Source organism: Callithrix jacchus, chromosome 9 (genome assembly GCF_049354715.1).
Source record: "Callithrix jacchus isolate 240 chromosome 9, calJac240_pri, whole genome shotgun sequence".
In the NCBI taxonomy this organism is placed as follows: domain Eukaryota; kingdom Metazoa; phylum Chordata; class Mammalia; order Primates; family Cebidae; genus Callithrix; species Callithrix jacchus.
In genome coordinates this window covers 66,049,196-66,070,730 of record NC_133510.1, presented here as the reverse complement: position 1 = coordinate 66,070,730, position 21,535 = coordinate 66,049,196, and the positions used below count along the sequence as shown (strand labels likewise).

Sequence of the window (21,535 nt, the reverse complement as noted above, 5' to 3'; positions counted from 1 at the left end):
GTAGTCTGGTATGTTTAGATGGCTTGACAAGATCTAGGAGCTTTGTACAGTGAGCTACATAGTTGAAACATTATATTGTCTGCTACTTTTAAGTCCTGAAAACTTTTTTCAGAATTTAAGGCCAGGTGAAGTGGTTCATGCCTGTAATCTCAGCATTTTGGGAGGCTCAGGCAAAAGTGGATCACCTGAGGTCAGGAGTTCTAGAACAGCTTGGCCAACATGGTAAAACCGTGTCTCTACCAAAATACAAAAAGCCGGGCATGGTGGTGTGTACCTGTAATCCCAGCTAATCCGGAGGTTGAGGCAGGAGAATTGCTTGAGCCTGGGAGGCGGGAGTTGCAGTGATCCGAGATCATGCCACTGCACTGCAGCCTGGGTGAGAGAGCTAGACTCCGTCCCGTGCCCCCCCCCCAAACCAATAAATAGGTATAATTCTTTACCCATAGTTAATCTTTTTATCTCTTTTTAACATCTTAACCTTTAAAACTGTAGTACCTCATAATATCCTACACACTGATAGAAATCCAGGGCTTTAAAGTCAAGGCCTTGAGTTGTCTCAGCATTATTAAACCCTTGAGGCTCTCTCAGATTAGTGTTTCTTTCCTAAACTGGTATTCTGTCAGCAGTTTGGGAGGAGCCAAAGTGAGCTCAGCAATAAAGAAACATTGCTTCTGTGCATTGTGAGCACTCTTCAGTGAGCAGCATGTTTTCAGAAAGTATTCTCCATGGTTAGCCCACTGTGGAACTAAAAGAGAACATAGTTTGAGGAACATTTCGTAACCAAGGGCTCTGTTTCCCTTAGTTCTGAAGTGATATACCTCCACGTGCTTGCATTGCAAGGATTAAAGGATTATGGTACTGGTAAATTTAAGAAACCTTAATGTCTCCCTTGATACTCCAGCACGGATTATTTACTCTTCACATTTCATGAACCAGGTAGAGATGAGGTGCAGCTGGCCACTGGGGAAACTAACTGAGTTCTTGTTTCTGTGTTACAGGCTTTCCTCGGAGACGGGTGGCATGGGGAGCAGCTAGAACAATGCAGATTCATCCATAATCCCTTTCTGCTGTTCACCACCACCCATGATCCATCTGTGTAGTTTCTGAACAGTCAGCGATTCCAGGTTTTAAATAGTTTGTAAATTTTCAGTTTCTACACACTTTATCATCCACTCGTGATTTTTTAATTAAAGCGTTTTAATTCCTTTCTCTGTTCAGCTGTTGATGCTGAGATCCATATTTAGTTTTATAAGCTTCTCCCTGGTTTTTGTTTTTTTTTTTGGTTTTTTTTTTTTTTTTTTGGCTCATGAATTTTTCTGTTTGTCATGGAAATGTAAGAGTGGAATATTAATACATTTCAGTTTAGTTCTGTAATGTCAGGAATTTTTCAAAAAAATTAAAAGATGGACTGGAGCTTTTTCTTTGTGAATAGAAACTGGATGCCACAGTGATTCATGTGGGTTTTATTCCTCTTGTCTTGCTGTTATTTTTGTACCTTTTATCCCTCAAAGGACCCTCCTTGAGTTTTGAATAGAAGCCTTTATTCCAGTTAAGATATTTTCTTCTCTTTTACCACTTCCATCTTTTTTTGTGTACCTTAATCAGATTTTTATCTTACCTCGTACTTGGTTGGCCCTTAGAAAACTTGTGCCCAAAAGATTGAGGATTAGACTTTCCTAGGACTTACCTGTCCTAGGAGTAGGCAAGCACTTCCACTGGGGGGTGGTAGAAAGGAATGACATGACATACATGGCATACACAGGAAGCAGTTGGTTGTGTCTGACTGGGTTCCAGTTTCTTGGGAATGTTGGTCGTCTTGTTCAGGCTTGCATATTTTAAACTAAAAATTTCACTCTATTGTTCTTAGTAACTTCATTTATAGTCCTCCATAACAAGTTAGAAGGACGTACCTGCTATCATTTATTGCTATAATTTTAGAAAGTTGGGGCTTGACATTATATTCATTTAATGAGAACAGATGCATAAAAGTGGAGGGGCAGAACTTGTCCAAACACCTCAGATAAAGTCCTGAGCCCAAGGCTTTATCTTAACCATGTATGGTACCCCATTCATTCATCAAGAAAACCCTCAACAGCTGGGCCTGCATGGAGTGGTTATATTTCAAGATTTTTCACAGGGGTTACAATATGACAGTCCCCACCCCAATCAGGCACCAGGATAAAAGCAGGGACTTAAACAGCACCCCAGTTCTTCAGCCTGAGCCATCACATGCTATCAGTCTCCTAACCTCCCCCTGGGCCCTAAGGGCTTGGACCGAGAAGATAAATGGAGGGACAAAAAAAATGAGTTACATTGCCACCTGAGAAATTTCAGAGGGGAGGACCCAGCCTTGGTCTCCCTCCTCCCAAGTGCAAAATGTGTAAACAGTAAACGGAAAACAGAAAAGTGCAGTCTAAGTGTTTTCTCTCCTGCCCCTCCCACCCTCCCCATTCCCCTATCTCCCCAGTATTTGGGGATAAAGAATATAAAGACAAGCCTGGCTTTTCTATTGCCTTGTTGCTTGCCGAATGTAAGGAATGGAGTGGGGCAGGAAGGGGCCAGTTTGCCCTTACGCACAGCTATACAGCTATGCCTCATTCATTTCCACAGCTGCCAAAGTCCCTAGAGTTTATCAGGTGAATTGTCAGGGGATCAGTCTCCCTCAAGCCCGACTTACGGCTGAGACAGCCCCATGTTTCTGTTGATTATGTGGCGCGCATATATATATATTTATATATATATATCATTTATATAAATATTTCTCTATGTACACGGAATATGAGTGGCTTTCATGGAGGGAGGGAAGCTGGGGGCCGCAAGGCATCAACGCTGTTGGAGTTGTCCAATTCAGTGCTGTCACAGTCTGAGTCCTCAGAATTGGGAGGGCCCTGTAAGGAAGAGTAGAAATGCAGTGAGATTCCTTAGGGTTCTTTGCTAGGATCATTTTAATAGCCAGTGGCTTACTGATTTTATTGCTTCCAGGTTGCAGTTGCTCAGACCATTCTCCAAGGTGTCAGGCTCTTACCTGTAGAATCCTTCCCTGGCTGCAATTTATAGCTACATATAAGCTACTGGTCAGGCACCACAATAGATGCTCTGTGCTAGAGGCTTCTGAAATTCCACCACATGGATATTTGCTCTTTACAGTACTTTGTAGCCTGTGCATCTGTCTTCCCAAAAGCTGTTTAAGACAAGGCATCTGCTTACAGCCCTCCCTGTTCAATATCTGCTGGTTGGTGTTCTACCACTCACCTGCTTTCCTCTAAGTTCCTGGTGTGGAATGGGCAGGGAGCTGGGTTCAGGGTCAGGGATAACCTCTGAAGGAGGTGGGTCCAGTGGGATTTCTGAGCCTTGGGAGCACATGTCATCAGACCGCTCATCTGGCCGCTCATCAGTGTTGGTGCTGCCAACTTCAGGTGTGCCACTGGGGGAAGGTTCACTAGCTGTGCCTTCCTCCCCATCTGATGGATTCTCTGAGCTGAAGGTAGATAGTGACTGGCGCATGTTCAGGCTCTGGGGCCACCTACATGTTGGAGAGAGGGGATTACAACTTGGTTCTGCCCTTTGCAGGAGACAATGCCATACCTCCTGTACTCATCACTTACCTCTGGCTTGATGTCAGCTCTACTTCACTGTCCACCTCTCCCTCCTCCTCTTCTGATGAGATGCCACGTTTCTGCAGGAGAGATGGGGACTGTGGTCAGAAATGGAAAGAAGCCACTAAGAATCCAGAAGGGAACTTAGTTACAAATGGTGAAGTAGGGAATGGCTTACAATTGAGCATAATTTGGGGGTTTAGACTTGGACCCCAGGGAGAATAAGGAAAAAGGGAAAGAGCTCAGGAGACTTTCCATACTTTACCTGACTTCGGGTGACGGCAGCCCTGTACAGCAGTGCAGCTGGGGTCAAGTGCTGGGACCCAGCCCGGCTTCCTCCCCGGCCCGAGGTCCCTTCCCTTCCAGTTCCCAGAAGCCCCACACCTTCACCAGGTCCTACTGGTGGAGGTGGCTCCCCTTTGGCTCCCCCGGGTGAATCTGGGCTGGTAGAGCCAGGGGCTGAGCCCTCACTTGGTGGGGTGTCACCCCGGGCTGGAGGTGGTGAGCCAGGATCCCCAGCTCCCCCTGTGGCTCCCCGGCCCCGGGATCCCAGTGCTGCTGACAGCAGGTCTGGGGACGATGAAGACATTTTGCGGAGCAGGAGGTCATGATGAAGCCCACGGAGGGCAGGGGGGCAGGCCTCCCAGGCTGAGGGTCCCCCGCCTAGGCCCCCTGGGCTTGCTGGACCCCCAGGTTCATGGGGTGGCACAGCTGCACGAAGCCCAGGCAGATCCCCACAGCTGCCCTTGGCGCTGGCCTTGCGGTGACGGGTCTTGCCACGGCGACTCCGTCCTGGTGAGGGGGGGCCCTTAGGACACCCAGGAAGCCCAACCCCACTTAGGGCTGCATCTAGTTTAGGGAGCAAAGACTCCGTCTTGAGAATATCTGGTCTGGAAGCAGAGAAGACATAAAAGGTTGAGACTGCTGAATTTATGTACTCAAAGCACCCCTTAACTTTGGACACTAAAATACACATCTCCAGCCAGGTGCAGTGGCTCACGCCTGTAATCCCAACACTTTGGGAACCCAAGGTGGGTGGATCATGAGGTCAGGAGTTCAAGACCAGCTTGGCCAACATACTGAAACCCTGTCTCTACTAAAAATACAAAAATTAGCTGAGTGTGATGGCACATGCCTGTAGTTCTAGCTACTTGAAAGGCTGATTCGGGAGATTTCGCTTTAATCCGGAAGGTGGAGGTTGCAGTGAGCTGAGATTGTGCCACTGCACTCCTGCCTGGGTGACAGTGAGACCCTGTCTCAGAAAAGCCCACATCTCCCTGCTAAGTACTGCTGCCACTTTGGCATCCCTCTTGCCGTACTGGAACCACAGTGTTTGTGTCCCACCTTTTGCTATGAGGTGACAGCTTCTGTGGCACATTCCTCTTCTTGATGAGCTTCTCCATTGTGTTTCCATGCAGGAGGCCCCGGGAAGGGTGTGGCTTCAGCAGGCCTGGGCACCTCCGCTCTAAAGCTTGCTCTCGCCTAAAGATCCAGGCACCTTCTTAGCTGGGCAAATGACCAGGAAGGGGCACCCCAGTCTCCATAGGACCTCTAAGGCAGGCACAGCTCCAGGGATTGGTGCATAAGGACAGGTAGGGTTACCTGAGCAGCTCCCTCTCCTTGAGTTCCAGCTGCAACATGAGGGCATTAAGTTCCATATACAGGTTGTTGGCTCTCTCCAGCTTCCTTTCATAGTGCTCCCTGATGTCCAGGGCATGTCTGCAATGGGCAGAAGGGTTCCCCAAGGTGAACTGTGTTCACTTAGTGCCATAATAGATCCCAGTCTCAGAATTCCTGTCCATAGTCCTTCCACCTGCCCTGGGGTTGGGTAGGAGCTGACTGGCATAGTCCTAGCTATTGGTAAAGTCACCTCCCCAAGCACAGGAACTCACCTGAGCTCCTCCCTCCTCCTCATCACCAGTTCCTCTTCTAGGCGGTGCAGACAGGTCCCTTCTGACTTAATCTTTTCAAAGTGCAGTTTTACTTCTTCCCGCCACTCTGCCTGGGGGTGGAGAGCAGATAAAGAGTGAGAGCCATCCTTTCAGCCAGTGAAAGGCTTTACAGGTTGCCTATACCTGTCAGTGTGTGTGCCGGAACAAAAAGGAGTGGATTGACTCAGCCCTCTAAGAGCCAATCTCTTCATCCCACTCAACCCATTTCCCAGCCTCCCTCTCAAAGGGCATCATCATCTCTGCAAAGAAGGGGAGTTAGGTATTCATTTTCCTACCCACAGCACACCTGGGACTTAAAGTAAGTCTCCTGGGGTGTGGAGAGTACATCAGCTGAGGCAATGTCCAGATGTAGCAGGATCTGTCGGAATGAGGGGCGATTTCGTGGTTTGCTGTTCCTGAAAGGAATGGAGTTAGAAGGAGAGAGGAGAATTTGAGGGAGGACCATGTAGGAATTAAAGCATCCTTTCCCAAAGTGTGTCCTGGAGAATTCAATTTTAGAATGTACTCTGGGACAAAAGAACTTATGGTCAGCTGTCTCTAGGGAATGTTACACAGTATCCATTGGCATGTCAAAGTCCTGTAGTAAGGAAACCTATTGAATCCTGTTATTTTCCAACTTGTCTGTCAAAAGCCTTTTCTGAGTAACTCCATTGAAGGAACTACTTCGGGAAATGCTCAGTGACAGATAAGGAATCTTCAAACCCTGGGTCTAAGTTCCAAATGAGGTTCTGGGGCCCTTTCCCTCTGTGTTCTACGGTTGTCTACTTGAGGTTCAACCAACCATGCTAGTGGTTATGCTGCTCCTTCCTTGTACTTGTATGCACTCACTGGCACTTCATGGCAACCCAGGAATGCAGATACTGTTAACTGTATTTTATAGATGAGGAAACAGGTTCAGAGTGATACCACTTGCCCCTGATGACTCAGCTCAGAAGGTAGCATGCGCCTGATTCAGTTGAAAGTCAATCTGAATTAAATGTACCCCTCCCATTTATTGTTGAGTCCAACCCCTCTTAGTTCCAGATTCTAGTTCCCTGGATCACATCCTGAGTCCTCAGTACTTATGGAGCCATATCTGAGAGCTCTTGACAACCTTCCTGTTAAAGATTCTGTGCTTGGCTGCTTAGGATTCTAGGTACTGGCTGTCCATCAGTACTGCTATGCTTCGCAACTTCTCCAGGCCCAGTATCCCAGCCCAGACCATCCTTACCAGCACTGGCGAAGCAGGATCTTGAAACCATCTGGGCAACTGGAGGGCACGGGCAGATGGAGACTATTGCTTCCCACACCCCAGATGATGGCTGAGGAATCTACATCTTTGTAGGGGATCTCACCAGTCAGCAGTTCCCACAGGACCACACCAAAGGACCTAGGGATGAAGGGACATCACTTGGGAAGGGCTTCCTCCAGAGGTCCTGGTTGCTACAGTTCATCACTTGTGCTTAAGCCCTGTAAGTTGTCAGCCATCCCCCAGTGCTGGCTACCCACTCTTCTCAGTTTTCAGCCTAGTCCTCACCAGATGTCGACCTTCTCAGACACAGGCTCATTGCGGATCACCTCAGGGGCCATCCAGGCTACTGTCCCTGCAAAGGACATCTTGGTGCTCTTGTCACTCAGCTCCTTGGAAGTGCCAAAATCTGAGATCTTCACCACATCGTCGTAGGTGATTAGCATGCTGGTAAAGAGTGTAGTCAGCTGGGATCCACGCCCCTCCACATACTTTATCTAATTCTGCAGGAACTCTTTCAGTTTTAAATCATCTGGGACACCCAAAGGGGCTCACTACAGCGTTCCCGAGGTGGGACTGTCACTTGGAAGAGGTTTCTGAGATGGCCACATGGACCTAGGACATGGTTTGGAAGCGGGGAGAAGGCCACACTGACTTGAGTGGGTCACCTGCATGCCCATCTGTTGCTCCCTGCTTGCTTACTCACTTGGGTGACTTGAGATCCCTGTGGATAATCTTGTGCAGGTGCAGGTAGTTCATGCCACCGGCGATGCCCATGGACCAGTCAACCAGTAAGGAGGGGGTAACAGGGCGGCCAGCCCGCAGTACCTCATACAGCTGGCCCTGGGCGCAGAACTCCATGAGGATACAGTAGCAGGGAGCCTGGGTACACACACCCCTGGGAGCCAAACAATGGTATGAAGGCCTCAGCTGGATCAACCTTCCAACTGATTGATACCTGGAACCCCCATTCCCACCCATTCCGCCTAAGGGTCTCCTCTGGGAAGGATGGGGTAGGTCCCACTGCCCAGGAGGGTACCAGGCCTTAGCATAGTATCCCGAACACCCAGCCCCTGCCTTGGACCTCACTTGAAGGTGATGATGTTGGGGTGCTTCAGCTTTCGCAAGTGCTTGATGTCGGTCTCTTTGAGGTCTCGCACCTTCTTCACAGCCACCTCCTCCCCGTGGAAGCGCCCCAGGAAGACAGCACCCTGGGCCCCTGAGCCCACCCACTGCAGGTCCAGGATTTCCTCAAAGGGGACCTCCCAAAGGTCTGTGGGCAGGAGGCACAGCGCCACAAGCCTCAGAAAGAGCCACAATCAAGGCCAGGAACAGGGGATAGCATTGGGTTGGCTGAATTGACTTGAGGGTAAGGCAGAAAGGTAGCCAAAATAGGCGGAGAAGGTAGTTTGAGGGGACAGGGAAGGAATGAATGGGTGGCCTTAAAAAAAGCTGGGAAGCTAGAGGCTGATGGATGACTACGGTACTAGGGCTGGGGCATGGGGAGGGAAGGGACCATTGGGTGATTTTAGTGGAGCTGACCAACCAACAGATATTGGGCTCAGGGCAATAGGAGGCTCCCACAAGGATGTGACCTACCTTCCTGCTGCTGCTTGTGCTCAGTGGAGTAGGCTTTGCCAATCATGGTCCAGACAGGGCGCAGACAGCCAAAGAGACCCTCAAGGAAGCCACTGCCACTCTGGCACTGCAGCCGTACCTCGTCAGCTCGAACTCTGGATGCCCGACTCTCAGGTGACCCAGCTGCTCCCCCTGGGCCCCCTGCATCCTGCTCATGTAGCTGCAGGACACTGTTGGCAAAAGGCTCAGGGGGCGGCTCTCCACCTGGGGAGGGGCTGGGCCCTCCCCCACCCTGCCCACCAAGGGGTACCACATCTCGAAGTACACACTGGGTAGGTGTCAGGTCCTTCTCAGGAGTGCAGTCAGAAGTGTCTGGGTCCAGCTTGCGCATGGATGCCTCGCTTAGGGTAGACACAAAGCCCCCAAAGGAAGGAGAAGGTGTTCGGGTCTCATGGAGGCAAGCCATCACCTCTGCCCCCTGGTATGATGGTGAGCACAGGGCCCTGTGGGAACGAAGGAAGGAGGAGCTGTTAAAGCCCCAGTGTACCCGCTCAGGACGCTTACCTCAGAGGCACAGATTGGAGTGCTGGGCTCACAGTAGCCCTGCTGGAGGTAACACTTGTGGCTCACCCTCAGTTACCCTTTCCCCTCCAAGTTTCACCTTGAGCCATCTTAGGAAATCTGATACACCTGGGCTTCCTCTCAGGCATGTTAGTAAGGCAAGTAAGTAATAGGTATTCTGGTATTGTACCTGCATATCATTCTCAGGTAGACACTGGTAAAATATGTCTCAAATTCAAGTATAATGGTAACAGATGAGTTCCCCTTCTCCCTGTAAGAGGACTAATTCATTGCTGCAGCACATTTTTTTCATCTGAGACTCAGGTACACACAATACGACGGTCTCACATTTACACCTTTATTACCTCAGGGTCAACCTGAGGTACGTACACAGTGGTAACACCTAGTAGACCTCCCTCACACTGAAGCACACATAGGATGCTGGTAGACCTGTTCAGGCACCCTCAGACAGCATTCGAGCTGCCTACATACAGATGATGCACCAGGCCTCCCACCCAGGCACTAACACACGGTACTACTGAGGCCCTCTCAGGAGCACTCAACTCAGGTGAGAGCCTCATTCTAAGACACATTCCTGGGCCTCTCCAAGGTATATGAAGATTGTAACCACAGAGTTCTGTGTGTTTCCCCCCTCCCCGGCACAGGTGGGGAAAAAGGCAGAAACAGCCAATGGGGATGCAGACACAGAAGGCCACTACTTCATCCCCCTTAGCCCTCCCTTCAGTCCAGTGGCTCTCCCAGGGGTCAAACAGGGTCTTGTTTCCTCTTCCCCATTGTCCCATCCCCTGTTCCCCAAACCATGACCTAGCTTTCCAGGCAATGGAGATTTGTCCCAGTTCATAGCTGGGTGCTATTTAAAAAGCAACCATTAAAAAACCCAAATCTGGCACGGTGTGTTGGCTCATGCCTGTAATCTCAGCACTTTGGGAGGCTGAGGCAGGTAGATCACTTGAGCTCAGGAGTTCAAGACCAGCCTGAGCAACACAGCAAAACCCTGTCTCTACCAAAAGTTAAAAAAAGTTAGCCAGGCATGATGATGTGTGACTGTGGCATCCCAGCTTCTCTGGAGGTTGAGGTGGGAGGACTGCTTGAGCCCAGGAGGCGGAGGTTGCAGTGAGCCACCGCACTACAGCCTGGACAGCAGAGCGAGACTCCATCTCAAAAACAATAATTAAAAAAAAAAAAAAAACCTGGATTCTGGACTTGCTTCTGCCACTTAATGGCTGTGACCTCAGGCAGGCTGTAGTTGAGCCTGTTTTTCCAACTATACAAAGGAATAAACTGGCTGTCACTCGGGCACAGCAAACCCTTCATCCTACACCAGACTTGTCCAGAACTTGACACCAGGAGTCATCCTGGTCTCCCAGTCACTCCACACTTGTCAGTTACCAAATCCTGAGATTATTCCTGAGAAAAAACATCCTTCTAATTGTTCCTCATAGCTAGTAGGGTCCTTCCATGAGCCCCTGCAGTCTGGAAAGAACTGCCATACATTCTGAATTACAATGTGGGAGGGGTGGCAGGAATCTCCACATGCAGAAGGCATACAAGGCGGCTAGGGAAACTAATAGTTCTTATAATGCTTAATTTCCAGGCCTTTCCCTTGAAGACTTTTTCCTGGGGGGTGAGGGCAGTAGGCCTGGAATCTGCATATTTAATAAGCACCCTAGGTGATTCTTACAGCTGGCACATTTGTAAAGCTCTGACCCAATGCATGCTATTCTTTAGTCCCAGTGTTACTGCCTTAGTTCAAGCCTCATTAGCTGTCCTCACCTGGCCCAGGAAGATTGTCTCCAAGTGCCCTCCTTACCCCCAATTCTCCACCCAGCACCTTCAGAAGGATCTTTCTAAAACAGATTGGTGGCTGGGTGCGGTGGCTCACACCTGTAATCCCAACACTTTGGAAGGCTGAGGTGAGGGGATAACTTGAGGTCAAGAGTTTGAGACCAGACTGGCCAACATGGTGAAACCCCATCTCTACAAAAAAAAAAAAAAATTAGCCTGGCATGGTGGCATGAACCTGTAGTCCCAGCTACTCAGGAGACTGAGGCATGAGAATCGCTTGAATCTGGGAGGCAGAGGTTGCAGAGCCGAGATCGTGTATTGCAGTCTAGCCTGGGTGACAGAGCAAGACTCGTCTCAATTAAAAAAACAACAGGCCGGGTGCAGTAGCTTATGCCTATAAAATCCCAGCACTTTGGGAGGCCGAGGTGGGTGGATCACAAGGTCAAGAGATGGAGATCATCCTGGTCAACATGGTGAAACCCTGTCTCTACTAAAAATACAAAGAAATTAGCTGGGCATGGTGGTGCATGCCTATAGTCTCAGCTACTCGGGAAGCTGAGGCAGGAGAATTGCTTGAACCCGGGAGGCGGAGGTTGCGGTGAGCCGAGATCGTGACATTGCACTCCAGCCTGGGTAACAAGAGCGAAACTCCGTCTCAAAAAAAAAAAAAAAAAAAAGGGCCAGGCATGGTGGCTCACACCTTTAATCCTAGCACTTTGGGGGCCAAGGCACTGAAGCCTGGAAGTTCCAGACCAGCCTGGGCAACGTGGGGAAAACCCATCTCTACAAAAAAATACAAATTAGCCAATTGTGGTGATGTGGGCCTTTAGTCCCAGCTACTCAGGAGGCTGAGGTGGGAGGATAGCTTGAGCATGGGAGGCTGAAGCTGCAGTGAGTAGTGACTGCACCACTGCACTGCCGCCTGGGTGACAGAGTGAGACCCTGTCTCAAAAAACTGCCCCCACCAGCACCAGAAGAATCACTCGAACCCGGGAGGTGGAAGTTTCAGTGAGCTTCCACTGCACTCTAGCCTGGGCGACAGATCAAGACTCCGTCTCAAAAAGACAAAGGTTTATTAAATATGTTAGCTTCTGTTATAGGTACATTAGTACTTTGCGTATTTAATCCTCTAAAGTAAGGTGGGCATTATTAGCTCGTTTTACAGACTAAGGCATAGAGGTATTAACCTGCCCACAGTGCCATAGCTATTAAGAAGCTCAGGCCGGGCGTGGTGGCTCACGCCTATAATCCCAGCACTTTGGGAGGCCGAGGCGGGTGGATCACGAGGTCAAGAGATCGAGACCATCCTGGTCAACATGGTGAAACCCCGTCTCTACTAAAAATACAAAAATTAGCTGGGCATGGTGGTATGCACCTGTAGTCCCAGCTACTCGGGAGGCTGAGGCAGGAGAATTGCTTGAACCCAGAAGGCGGAGGTTGCAGTGAGCCGAGATCGTGCCATTGCACTCCAGTTTGGGTAACAAGAGCGAAACTCTGTCTCAAAAAAAAAAAAAAAAAAAAGCTCAAGCTCGGCGGGGCGCGCGCGGTGGCTCATGTCTGTAATCCCAGCACCTTGGGAGGCCGAGGTGGGCGTATCGTTTGAGCTCGAGAGTTTGAGACCAGCCTGGGCAACGTGGGGAGAGCCTGCCTCCGCTAAAAATACAAAAAATTAGCTGGGTGTGGTGGTGCATACCTATGGTCCCAGCTACTTGGGAGGCCAAGATGGGAGAATCGCTTGAGCCCGGGAGGTGGAGGTTGTGAGCCAAGATTGTGCAGTGCATTTTAGCCTGGGTGACAGCAAGACTGTGTCTAAAAAAAAAAAAAAAAAGGCTCAAGCTTCACCCCCAGCCTCACTTTATCCTGCACGTCCTTCTTTCCTGATCCGCTCTAGGTTAATGCGCCTTCTAGGCTGGCACAGCCCGGCTATGCTTTCTCCATCATGGCTCCCATTATACTGGAGCCTGTGCAGCCCTTAGAGGCTTTGCATCACAAGGGAACCATGGCTTGCAACAGCACCTGGCGTGCAGAAGGTGCTCGGTAAGGTGGAACCAGGGCTCTACCCACCCGGAGGATTGCCTTAAGCACCAAACACTCTGTACGCGCGCACACACATTAGCTCTCTGAATCCTCAGAAGAACCAGGTGAAGGAAGTACTACTGGTCCCATTATATTCTTGAGAGAACTTAGACCCAGAAAGCACACATCACAGTGAAGTTCAGCTTCCAAATCCCCAACATATTCCACGCGGTATTTTTGACTTCACGAGGTAAGGTGTACACTGCAATGCAAATTATAGGCAAACACAGACCAAGTAAAGTGCCAACACATGGGAGAATTTCGTCTGGAGGACCCAAGGGAGTTTGCCTGCCCCCGCCCCCCCCCACCACCACCTCCCACTCTGCCGCAGGCCGGGGCTTCGCTTCCGGACCACCCAGAACCAAGGCCCACGACTCCGGGACGCTCTCGCCTGGCAGGCCAGGAGGGAGGGCTGGCAGTAGTGGAGCGCTCTGGGAGGAGCTGGGGTCGCCTCCTGGACCGCTTGCCCACCGGCAGTGGAAGGTCGAAGTCAGAGCCGCTCAAAGTGGAGCGGAAGGAGTTATGGCCACAGCGCCCCCTCCCCCATTCCGACCTCCTTCCCGGCCGTCACGTGCCGCGTGGCTGGGGCGAGAGCCGGGCGACGGAAGGGGGTGGTCCGGGTGGGGAAGGGGAGGGGACACGGCCAGCTAGGAGAAGCGCTGGGCGCTGCGGCGTAACCATGACGACTGGGCCCGAGGCGGTGCGTGAAGTCACCAGGACAAGATTAGCCCAGGGTCACGTGAGCGCAACGCGGGGGCGGGGCTGCGCCTGGGCCCCGCCCCTGACCTGGGCTGGCCTTGGTGGCTGGTTGCGGGGATTGTAGGTGTGGGCCCCCACCCAGCGGTCAGCCCCATCTGTGTCCCCTTCCTTCCCGTACCTTCCCCTGCCCCCGCATGCAGAGAGATCTTCGGCTGAGGCGTCGGGTGTTGGCAGTAGGGGACTTGGGTTGGCATTGGGGGTGCAGTGCCACAGTGAAGGAAAGCAGGAAATGAGAGAAAGGGAGACAAGGCACAGAAAAGGCGAAAGGCACAGCTAGGGAAGAAGGAAGGAGCCGAGACGTATACAGACACCGGAACAGTGTGAAGCGGAGTCAACCCCGAGAAGGATGGCTTGAAAAGCTGTTTGGAAAAGCAGAGGAGGACCCTGAGAAAATGGAGATGAAAGGGGAGTGAGAAACACAGAGAGCATCCACCTCCTTTTCTATCTAGAAGCTGAGCTTTGAGTAGGCAAAACACCTGGCTTTTTAAAGGAATTTTTCAGCCGTCATCTGGTTGTTTGACGACTAGGTGGTTTAGTCATAGAAAGGGGGACATGCTCAGAGACACTTGCAGCCAGCCGAGCCTCCCTCCAGTTCACCAGGCTTCCCCAGAGGCCCTTCTGGTATCCAGAGCCAGCAGCTGGGGAGAGGAGAGAAGCCATTTCACCTGTCTGTCTTTTAGGGTCCTGGGGATAGCTGAAGAAGTAGGAGATGGGACCAAGGGAAAGATCTCAGGCTAATGACAGCTCTTCCAGAATTGACCTGGAGTGGAGGGAAAACTGCTGCCCCTGGGAGCTATAGTTTTATAGAGGAACTGGAGATTCCTCCCTACATACACACACACACACACACACACACACACACACACAGACACACGCTTTCTGTTTCCTTTATTCCTGACCTGCCAGCTGTGTCTCACTGCCCCCTGGCCGGGCCTTGGCGCCAGGGCTTTGGAGGGGCGTCTGGGATGGCTGGGAGCCCCTGGCCCAGACGTTCAGTCACCCTGGGGGAGGGGAGCTGTCTCTCCGTTATCAATTATGCAGAACTGGGAGAAGGACAGCAATGTGACAGGGTGGATCTCTGTGTCACTCACTCTGTCAACCATATCTACGAAGTGTTGATGGTGCTTCTGCCTCACATTGGGTGAGGGGACAGAATGGTCTCTAAGCCACACATCTGCCAGGGGAGGAGGCTCTTTGGCCACCCAAAAGGCCCTAATTCAGTGCTTTGCTGGTGGTTCCAAAGTGCTCCATAAGTCGGCAACAGGGTAGAGTGGGGTGGAAATCACCCCCATCTATCCCACCTTCTAGGTTCTCTGGCCTGAGATTTTGGAAGCCTGTGGCAGGTAAACTCTGAATTCTCTCTAGCTCCTTGTCTAACAGCAGAATGTCAATGCCAAGCTGTTTGGTGGTCTGAGGGGCTCGGTGCAAGGCCAGGCCATCTGCCTTAATCTTAGGATCTCACATTGAGTGCTCTCCACTGTCTGAGACCTCAGTTTTTACTTAGGAAAAGGAGGATGATTCCCTTTCTCTCATGAGTGGGGGTAGGGAGGGGAGTCTTCAAAGGGAAAGGAGACCCAAGACTTTGGAGTCGTAGTTCCACCTCTGCAAGCTTTGAGACCCTGAGAGGATAAAGGACTCTGACCATTTGTGGCCATCCCTCCTGTCCGCTTGGCTTCAGCTTGTATTGTTTTTGAAACAGGGTCTCGCTTTGTTGCCTAGGCTGGAGTGCAGTGGCACGATCATGGCTCACTGCCTGCAGCCTCAACCTCCTGGGCTCAAATGATCCTCCCCCTTCAGTCTGGGACTACAGGCACTCACCATCATACCAGGCTAAATTTAAAAAAAATTGTGGAGACCATGTCTCACTCTGTTGACCAGGCTGGTTTCAAACTCCTAGGCTCAAATGATCCACCAGCCTAGGTCTCCCAAAGAGTTGGCGTTACAGGTGTGAACCACTGCACCCTGCCCTGCAGCTTGTTTTCATTTTCCTTTTTGACAGGATCCATGGTCTTGGCCCCAGGGTCCCAAGATGAAAAGAATTGTAGCTTTTCTTAGTGCCCTCATGAGAGGTTCCCCTGAGAACTTGGGGGAAAACGAGATCACCCCTAAATTCAGGTCCTCAGCCCTATACCAATCAAGCCCTGAAACTCTTAGCTGCCATACTTCTTCCAGTAGGGTGGATGGTGAAGGGTTTCAGGGAAGGGAGGGACATTACTGTTTAGCACAAAAGAATCAGCAGCTGAGCGCTGTGGCTTACGCCTGTAATCCCAGCTCTTGGGGTGGCAGAGGTGGGAGAATAGCTTGAGCCAGCCCAGGAGTTAGATGCCTGGGCAATATAGTGAGACCCCATTCTCCACAAAAAGGAAAAAAAAAGACAAAAAAAGAATCAGCTTCAGATTTGGAGAGATCAGAGCGAGAATCCCAGTTCTGCCACCAATTAGTTTAAGGAATATAATCTCTCTGTGGTGCCCAACCCTCCCTTCTGGGGTGGTGAGGGTTAAGTAAGATGGTGGAGGGGTGCAGGGAGCAGCCTTCTTGCTTTGTCTTCCTGGTTGGCTGGACAGCAGGTCTTTCCTTGTGGATCCTGGAGAGAGGCTCTCTCTTCTCTCTGACCAGAAGAAGGGAGGCTTCGTCTCCAACCTTCGCTTTCCCAGAACAAATGGTGATTTCAGGTTCCAGTGGAACCAGGTCACAGTGCTCGTGATTGTGCTGGAGTCCCCGGTCATTCCTCTACCAGATCACCCGTCCCTCCTCTGTAAATCCTGCCATTCTCTCTCTTCTGGACTAAGGGGGAAGGCCTGCTTTTCTGCAGCCTGTCCTCACTCCCTGGCCAGTTGTCTCTGGAATCTGCTCTCTTAAGCAGCTACACTGCTTAGATCCTACCTTTGATCATGTGGCCCTGGATCACCCCTCAGCCTTCCCCACAGAGGCCTGGGGAAAGGAAGGGCAAGAGCAGGGCAGGATGCATCACAGGAGTCCCTCCTACCTAGGACCTCAGATGGACCTGGAAGAAGTTCAGAGGATGTTAACAAATAGTTCCTCAGCTGGATGGGCATTTTTAAAAATCTGGGGCTGAGCACGGTGGCTTGTGCCTGTAATCCCAGCATTTTGGGAGGCCAAGGTGGGCGGATCATGAGGTCAAGACTTTGAGACCAGCCTGGACAACATGGTAAAACTCCATCTCTACTCTAAATACAAAAATTAGCCGGGCATGGTGGCGCACACCTGTAGTCCCAGCTACTCGGGAGGCTGAGGCAGGAGAATCACTTGAAACTGGAAGGTGGAGGTTGCAGTGAGCCAAGATTGTGCCACTGCACTCCAGCCTGGGCAACAAGGGCAAAACTCCATCTCAAAATAAATAAATAAATAAAACGAAAATCTGGAAGAATAAATATCAAAGTATAACAACAGTTTCTAGTTAGGTGGAATGAAGGGTGTTTTAATTTTCTCCGTTAGGTTTACCTACATTCTTAGTATTTCAGTAACAACTTTGAATTGCTTTTAATGTAAGATATAAAATTTAAAGTGTAAAAGAGAAAATAAGATTGATGAACTGCTCATGAATTCCTGTCACTTAGCTTATTAGGATAGTTGTGCTGTAGGGAGAGGGCAGGTGGAGGAGAACACAGGCCTCAACATCAGAGTGGCTTGCTGAGGACTTGTCTCTCTGCTCCTGGCCAGTTGGGTGACCTGGCCTGAGACTTCTTAAACCTCAGTTTCTTCATTGCTAAATGGGGACAGTGATACCTATGTCACATAGTGCCAATGCAGTATTAAATATGGTGGTAAGAACACAGGTTCTGGCCGGGCGTGGTGGCTCACTCCTGTAATCCAAGCACTTTGGAGGCCAAGGCAGGCGGATCACCTGAGGTCGGGAGTTCAAGACCAGCCTGACCAATATGGTGAGACCCTGTCTTAAAAAAAAAAAAGAACACAGGTGGTTCTGGGTCACACAGACCTGGGTTCAAATCCTACCTCTTGCCACATATTAACTTTTTTACTTGGAGCAAATTATTTAAGTTTCAGTTTCCTCCTCCATCAGAGATGATGATAACACTGTCTCACTCAGTCTTGTTAAGGTCATTATTAAGGCAATCAAAATAAAGCTCTTGGCCCAGGACCTGGCACACAGGAAGCTCAATATAAGCATTAGACATACGGAAAGTACCTAACACACAGTTGTGTCTTTTATGAATGTGATTCCCTTCCTTTCTTTCCCTTGTTCTCTTTCTCAGAGCAAGTGCCAGTAGGGAGGGTACAGGTGGAAAGGGAGGTGGAGAAACAAGAGGGAAAAAAGACTGAAGAATTAAGAAACCAAAGTGCAAGGGCTCTATCCTGAATGATCTTTAGCCTCCTCTGGAATCTGGTCACTGTCGCAGTCTCCCCACCTTCCCCACACACACATTGACCCCAGTCCTTCTGGGAGCCAATGAACCGGACAGACCAGTCTGTGTGGCCAGGCCCTCATGAAGCCCCTCTGTCTCCTGCTAGCATCATCTCAACAGTATCCTTCTTCCCAGCATCACCTCAGTCAATAGTGTGAATGGGTGAGTGGTGGGTGTTAGGGGACAGATATTTTCACCTCCCTGGAAGAGGCATGGCAGCTGGGGGTCCCAGGGCTTGACTGGTACACAGCTGAGGACCTGATTATAGGGGTGATCTCCAGCCCACCCTAGTAAGGACTTTCTTCTTTATCTCCAGATTCCGGCAGGGGAGCGGGAGGACTGTGCATGATGACAGTCTGGGCCATGAGTGGTAGAACCGAGGGTCATCTTCCTAGCAAAGCCAGATCTTACCACAGTGTCACCACCAGGGGAAGGCCTGGGGAACAGCAATTGGTTTTTAGAAGGTTCCTTATGTAGGAAACCTAGAAAATCCCGAGCCACGTCTAACTTCTTGCCTCCTTGGTCCATAACTGGATTTCATTAGGGATGGACATTTAGCTGGTGTCTCTATGTTGAGAGCTGGGGTTTTCCCAAAATTACCTCAGTTGACAATGGAAGTGATGGATGAATGGTATGCTTGAGGGGACACACTTTTTTTTACTTGTGTGAGATAGGAGGGAGCAGGACCCTAAAGCTCAGAGAAACTTCAATGTCAACAGGAAGGCTCAGGGGGCACTTGAGTCCTTTCCTTCCTAAATCCTTTCTGCTAGCCTTAGCTTGGTATGACCCTCTGGCTGAAACTCAGAGCTCCTAGAACAATGGAGTCCACCCTGAGAACTGTAAGGGAAATGTGTTTAGAGGGATGCACTGACAGTGGCTTGAGACGACTCTGGGTGGGGTGAGGAGACCTCAGTGCACTCCCTCCTGATTGGAGGCCACTCACCTACGCTTCTCTGAAAAAGGCAGCACATGAGGCATCTACAAGGTAGGACTCCTCCCTTAACTCTAAGGGACTTCTCACTATTTCCTCCCACTGTCTACAGAGCCTTGACTCTTCCCTCCTCTTAGTCAAGGCCTTGGTTACCAGCAAGTCTCAACTCTTGCTTATTTTTAAGCCAATGAGTTTGAGGAGTGTTTGTGGGAAAGGGAGGAGGTTTTTGGAGGGCCTGACTGGGGGAGATGGGTTAGGGGAGCCAGAGGAGATGGAGAGAAAGAGGACGGAGAAACCCACACGTGAATGGGGGAGGGGAGGATGCAACAGCTGGATGGAGGTGAATGCCACAGCTGGCGGAGATTAGGAGGATCACAGCTGGAAGGGGAGGGGGACCAACGCCTGGGATCCAGGAACAGGTGCTCTCTGACTAATCTTGAGGTCCAGCCTGCTAAGTGTGTGTGTGGAGGGAGATGGTAGGTACATCAGTCCTTGCCCTTCCTTTCCTTCCCTGGAGGGGGCCAAAACTCTCCCTCCTCCTTCCCTCTCTCCCTTCCTGAGGATGAGTGGGAGGAGATGTTCTCTTGCCCTCTGTCCTTTACGTCTGTCCCCCAGTCACCCTCCACACCACCCCAATACGGTCCTTTCCAGCTCTGGAGGCCCTTCGTCTCTAAGCTGGGCCGCGGCATCCCTCGGCTCCATTCCCTTCCTTCCCAGCCCCACAGGCGTCGGGTCCAGGTCCCCAGTCCCTCCATCTACACAGCTTCAGCATCCCCAAGCCACCACCCTGCACCAGGCCACATCTGCATACCGACCCTCCCTTCACGCCCGGATCCCAAGACCCGGACCCATCCCTGCCCCCCACCCCCCCACAACTCGGCCAGGATCTCACCTCGGGGGCTCCGCGGCCGCAGCACAAAAGGCGGCGCTGCTGCAGCTCAGCTCCGGATGCTGCTCCCGCCTCCTCCTCCTTCTCCTCCTCCTTCCCTCCTCCCCCCGCTGCCCTCCACCGGACCCGGGGCGCTGTCACAGGCGATGCTAGTGCGGAGTCCGGATGCACGGGTGTCAGCCCCAGCTTTCTGCCCCCACCTCCCGACCCCTAGCCTCGTCCCAGCTCGGCTTGAACTCCCGCTCCTTCCAGGGCCCCCGCCCCTGGCCCCCCGGGACGGACACGCCCTGAGCGGGGGATGCTGCGATGGAGCCGCCGGCCTCTTAAAGGAGCCTGCTGTTGCCATCCGGCGCGCTCCAGGCTCGTCCCTGGTCCGCCTGGGCCCCATGCCTCCCTACTGGCGGTGCCCTATGGAGGTCCCACCTCGGGCCTTAGGCTGATTTCGCAGGAACCCTCTATGACCCGTCCTATAGACTCCTTTCTACACCGGAGAGAGCAGCCCCTCACATGGGATCCCTAGCACCCTGGCATAGCTCCCCTATCATACAGATCTTGCCAGCTCTCCTTCCCTTGATTGTCACCGCTCACTCGAATTTAACCCACTTGGAATTCACTCAGCTCTAGGCCCCATCCTCCTCCACTGTTCCTGGATTATCATTCCAAGATTCCTCTGGATCTCCAACCCTACCCCGGCTCAGAGTAAGACATCTCTTTCTTGACCGGTTCTCAGAAGACTCATTAGAACCCTTTTCTTTCTTTCTTTCTTTTTTTTTAATGTGATCTCTCTCCAAGGTCACAAGATTTCCCTTAGCCCGGTGGTTGTGCGACTTTCGGGGAGAAGGCAATGGGGCTCTAGGACTAAGAAATGAGCATCTGCTCGTGTACACCCAGATCAGTTGATTAGTCTTAGGTGGCCAAAATTCACTCCTGCTCTCTTCAGCTGAAAGACCCAAGACTCACGGCAGAGGGGACGAGACCACCAGGTGCCTAGTCCTTCTAATCCTATCGTCCCACTATAACCTGATTTTCAGGACCCAGAGGTTTCCTGGCCAGTGTAAGGGAGGTTCACTAGAGCCGTTCTAAAAAGGCTTACAAAAGCAGCAAAACCTGAAGGGAGGTGAAGGACAACCTAGAAAAAGGAAACAAGTTCTGCGTTACGAAGGCCCAGCAGCCAGGGGCTTAAGCTGAGGGTTGAGGGGACTGTCTGAGATGGACATGGACCTGCACCAGCTCCAGCGCCCTGTGGAGGCAGAGATCGGTCCTCTCCGGTGTCTGGGTAAGACCCACCCTGACCGCAATAAGCCAGGATCCGAAGGCAGCCTCCCCGGACCAATCACAACCTTCCTTTGACAAGCAGGCGTGGTCAGGGGGGCTGACTTTTCCTTGTCCCCGCCCGTTTAGTCGAAATAACCAATCTCAGTGCGCCGAGAGGAAGTAAACGCAACGGGAGTAACCAATGACGCCGCTAAGCTTCTCGTGCGTGCTTGACCCTGCCCCTCCAGCTGCGACAAAGATGGCGCGCAGGCTCCTGGGTTCTGTAGTTTTCTTGGAATCCAAAAGGCCCCGTGCCCGAGTGAGTCCTTACCGCCCCTGGCTTCCACTCCGCTAGTACGCATGTCCACAGCCTCACTGCCCGGGAGACCCGGGGCGCGGAAGGAAGGAGGCGGGACAATATCACAAACAAAAAAATACGGCCTTCTCGGGAAGCGACGGCGAAGGGCCCGCCCCTCCCAGAAGGCGGCGCAGCCTGCCCAGGCCAGCCACGCGGAGGGTT

At 51.4% G+C, this 21,535-nt stretch overlaps 2 protein-coding genes across 27 annotated transcripts in view; one reads left to right on the top strand and one right to left on the bottom strand.

The window, feature by feature from the left end:
* The window catches only part of PCBP2 (poly(rC) binding protein 2), a 26,306-nt gene extending 24,855 nt beyond the window's left edge, over positions 1-1,451 (top strand). For all 22 annotated transcript variants that reach the window (XM_078336539.1, XM_035256621.3, XM_078336537.1 and 19 more), the window contains one exon: positions 999-1,451. In XM_078336539.1, coding sequence (XP_078192665.1) covers positions 999-1,035 — 37 coding nt within the window. In that variant the 3' untranslated portion in view covers positions 1,036-1,451. The remainder of the gene's footprint in view (positions 1-998) is intronic.
* MAP3K12 (mitogen-activated protein kinase kinase kinase 12) lies at positions 1,265-21,535 on the bottom strand. Of its 5 annotated transcripts, none has more exons than XM_009003877.5 (15): positions 19,765-19,796; positions 8,684-8,857; positions 8,376-8,584; positions 7,866-8,049; positions 7,483-7,674; positions 7,065-7,223; positions 6,759-6,917; positions 5,835-5,943; positions 5,489-5,598; positions 5,199-5,315; positions 4,941-5,078; positions 3,862-4,486; positions 3,606-3,676; positions 3,253-3,523; positions 1,265-2,888 (listed from the first exon to the last, which is right to left on the bottom strand). In XM_009003877.5, the coding sequence occupies exons 2-15, from the start codon at positions 8,818-8,820 to the stop codon at positions 2,790-2,792; spliced, it is 2,580 nt and encodes an 859-aa protein (XP_009002125.1). In that variant the 5' UTR covers positions 8,821-8,857; positions 19,765-19,796; the 3' UTR covers positions 1,265-2,789. The 5 variants fall into 5 exon arrangements, with proteins under 5 accessions (XP_009002125.1, XP_002752579.2, XP_078192637.1 ...); XM_078336511.1 differs by having other exon boundaries at positions 2,730-2,888; positions 8,376-8,574; XM_002752533.7 differs by having other exon boundaries at positions 8,376-8,857.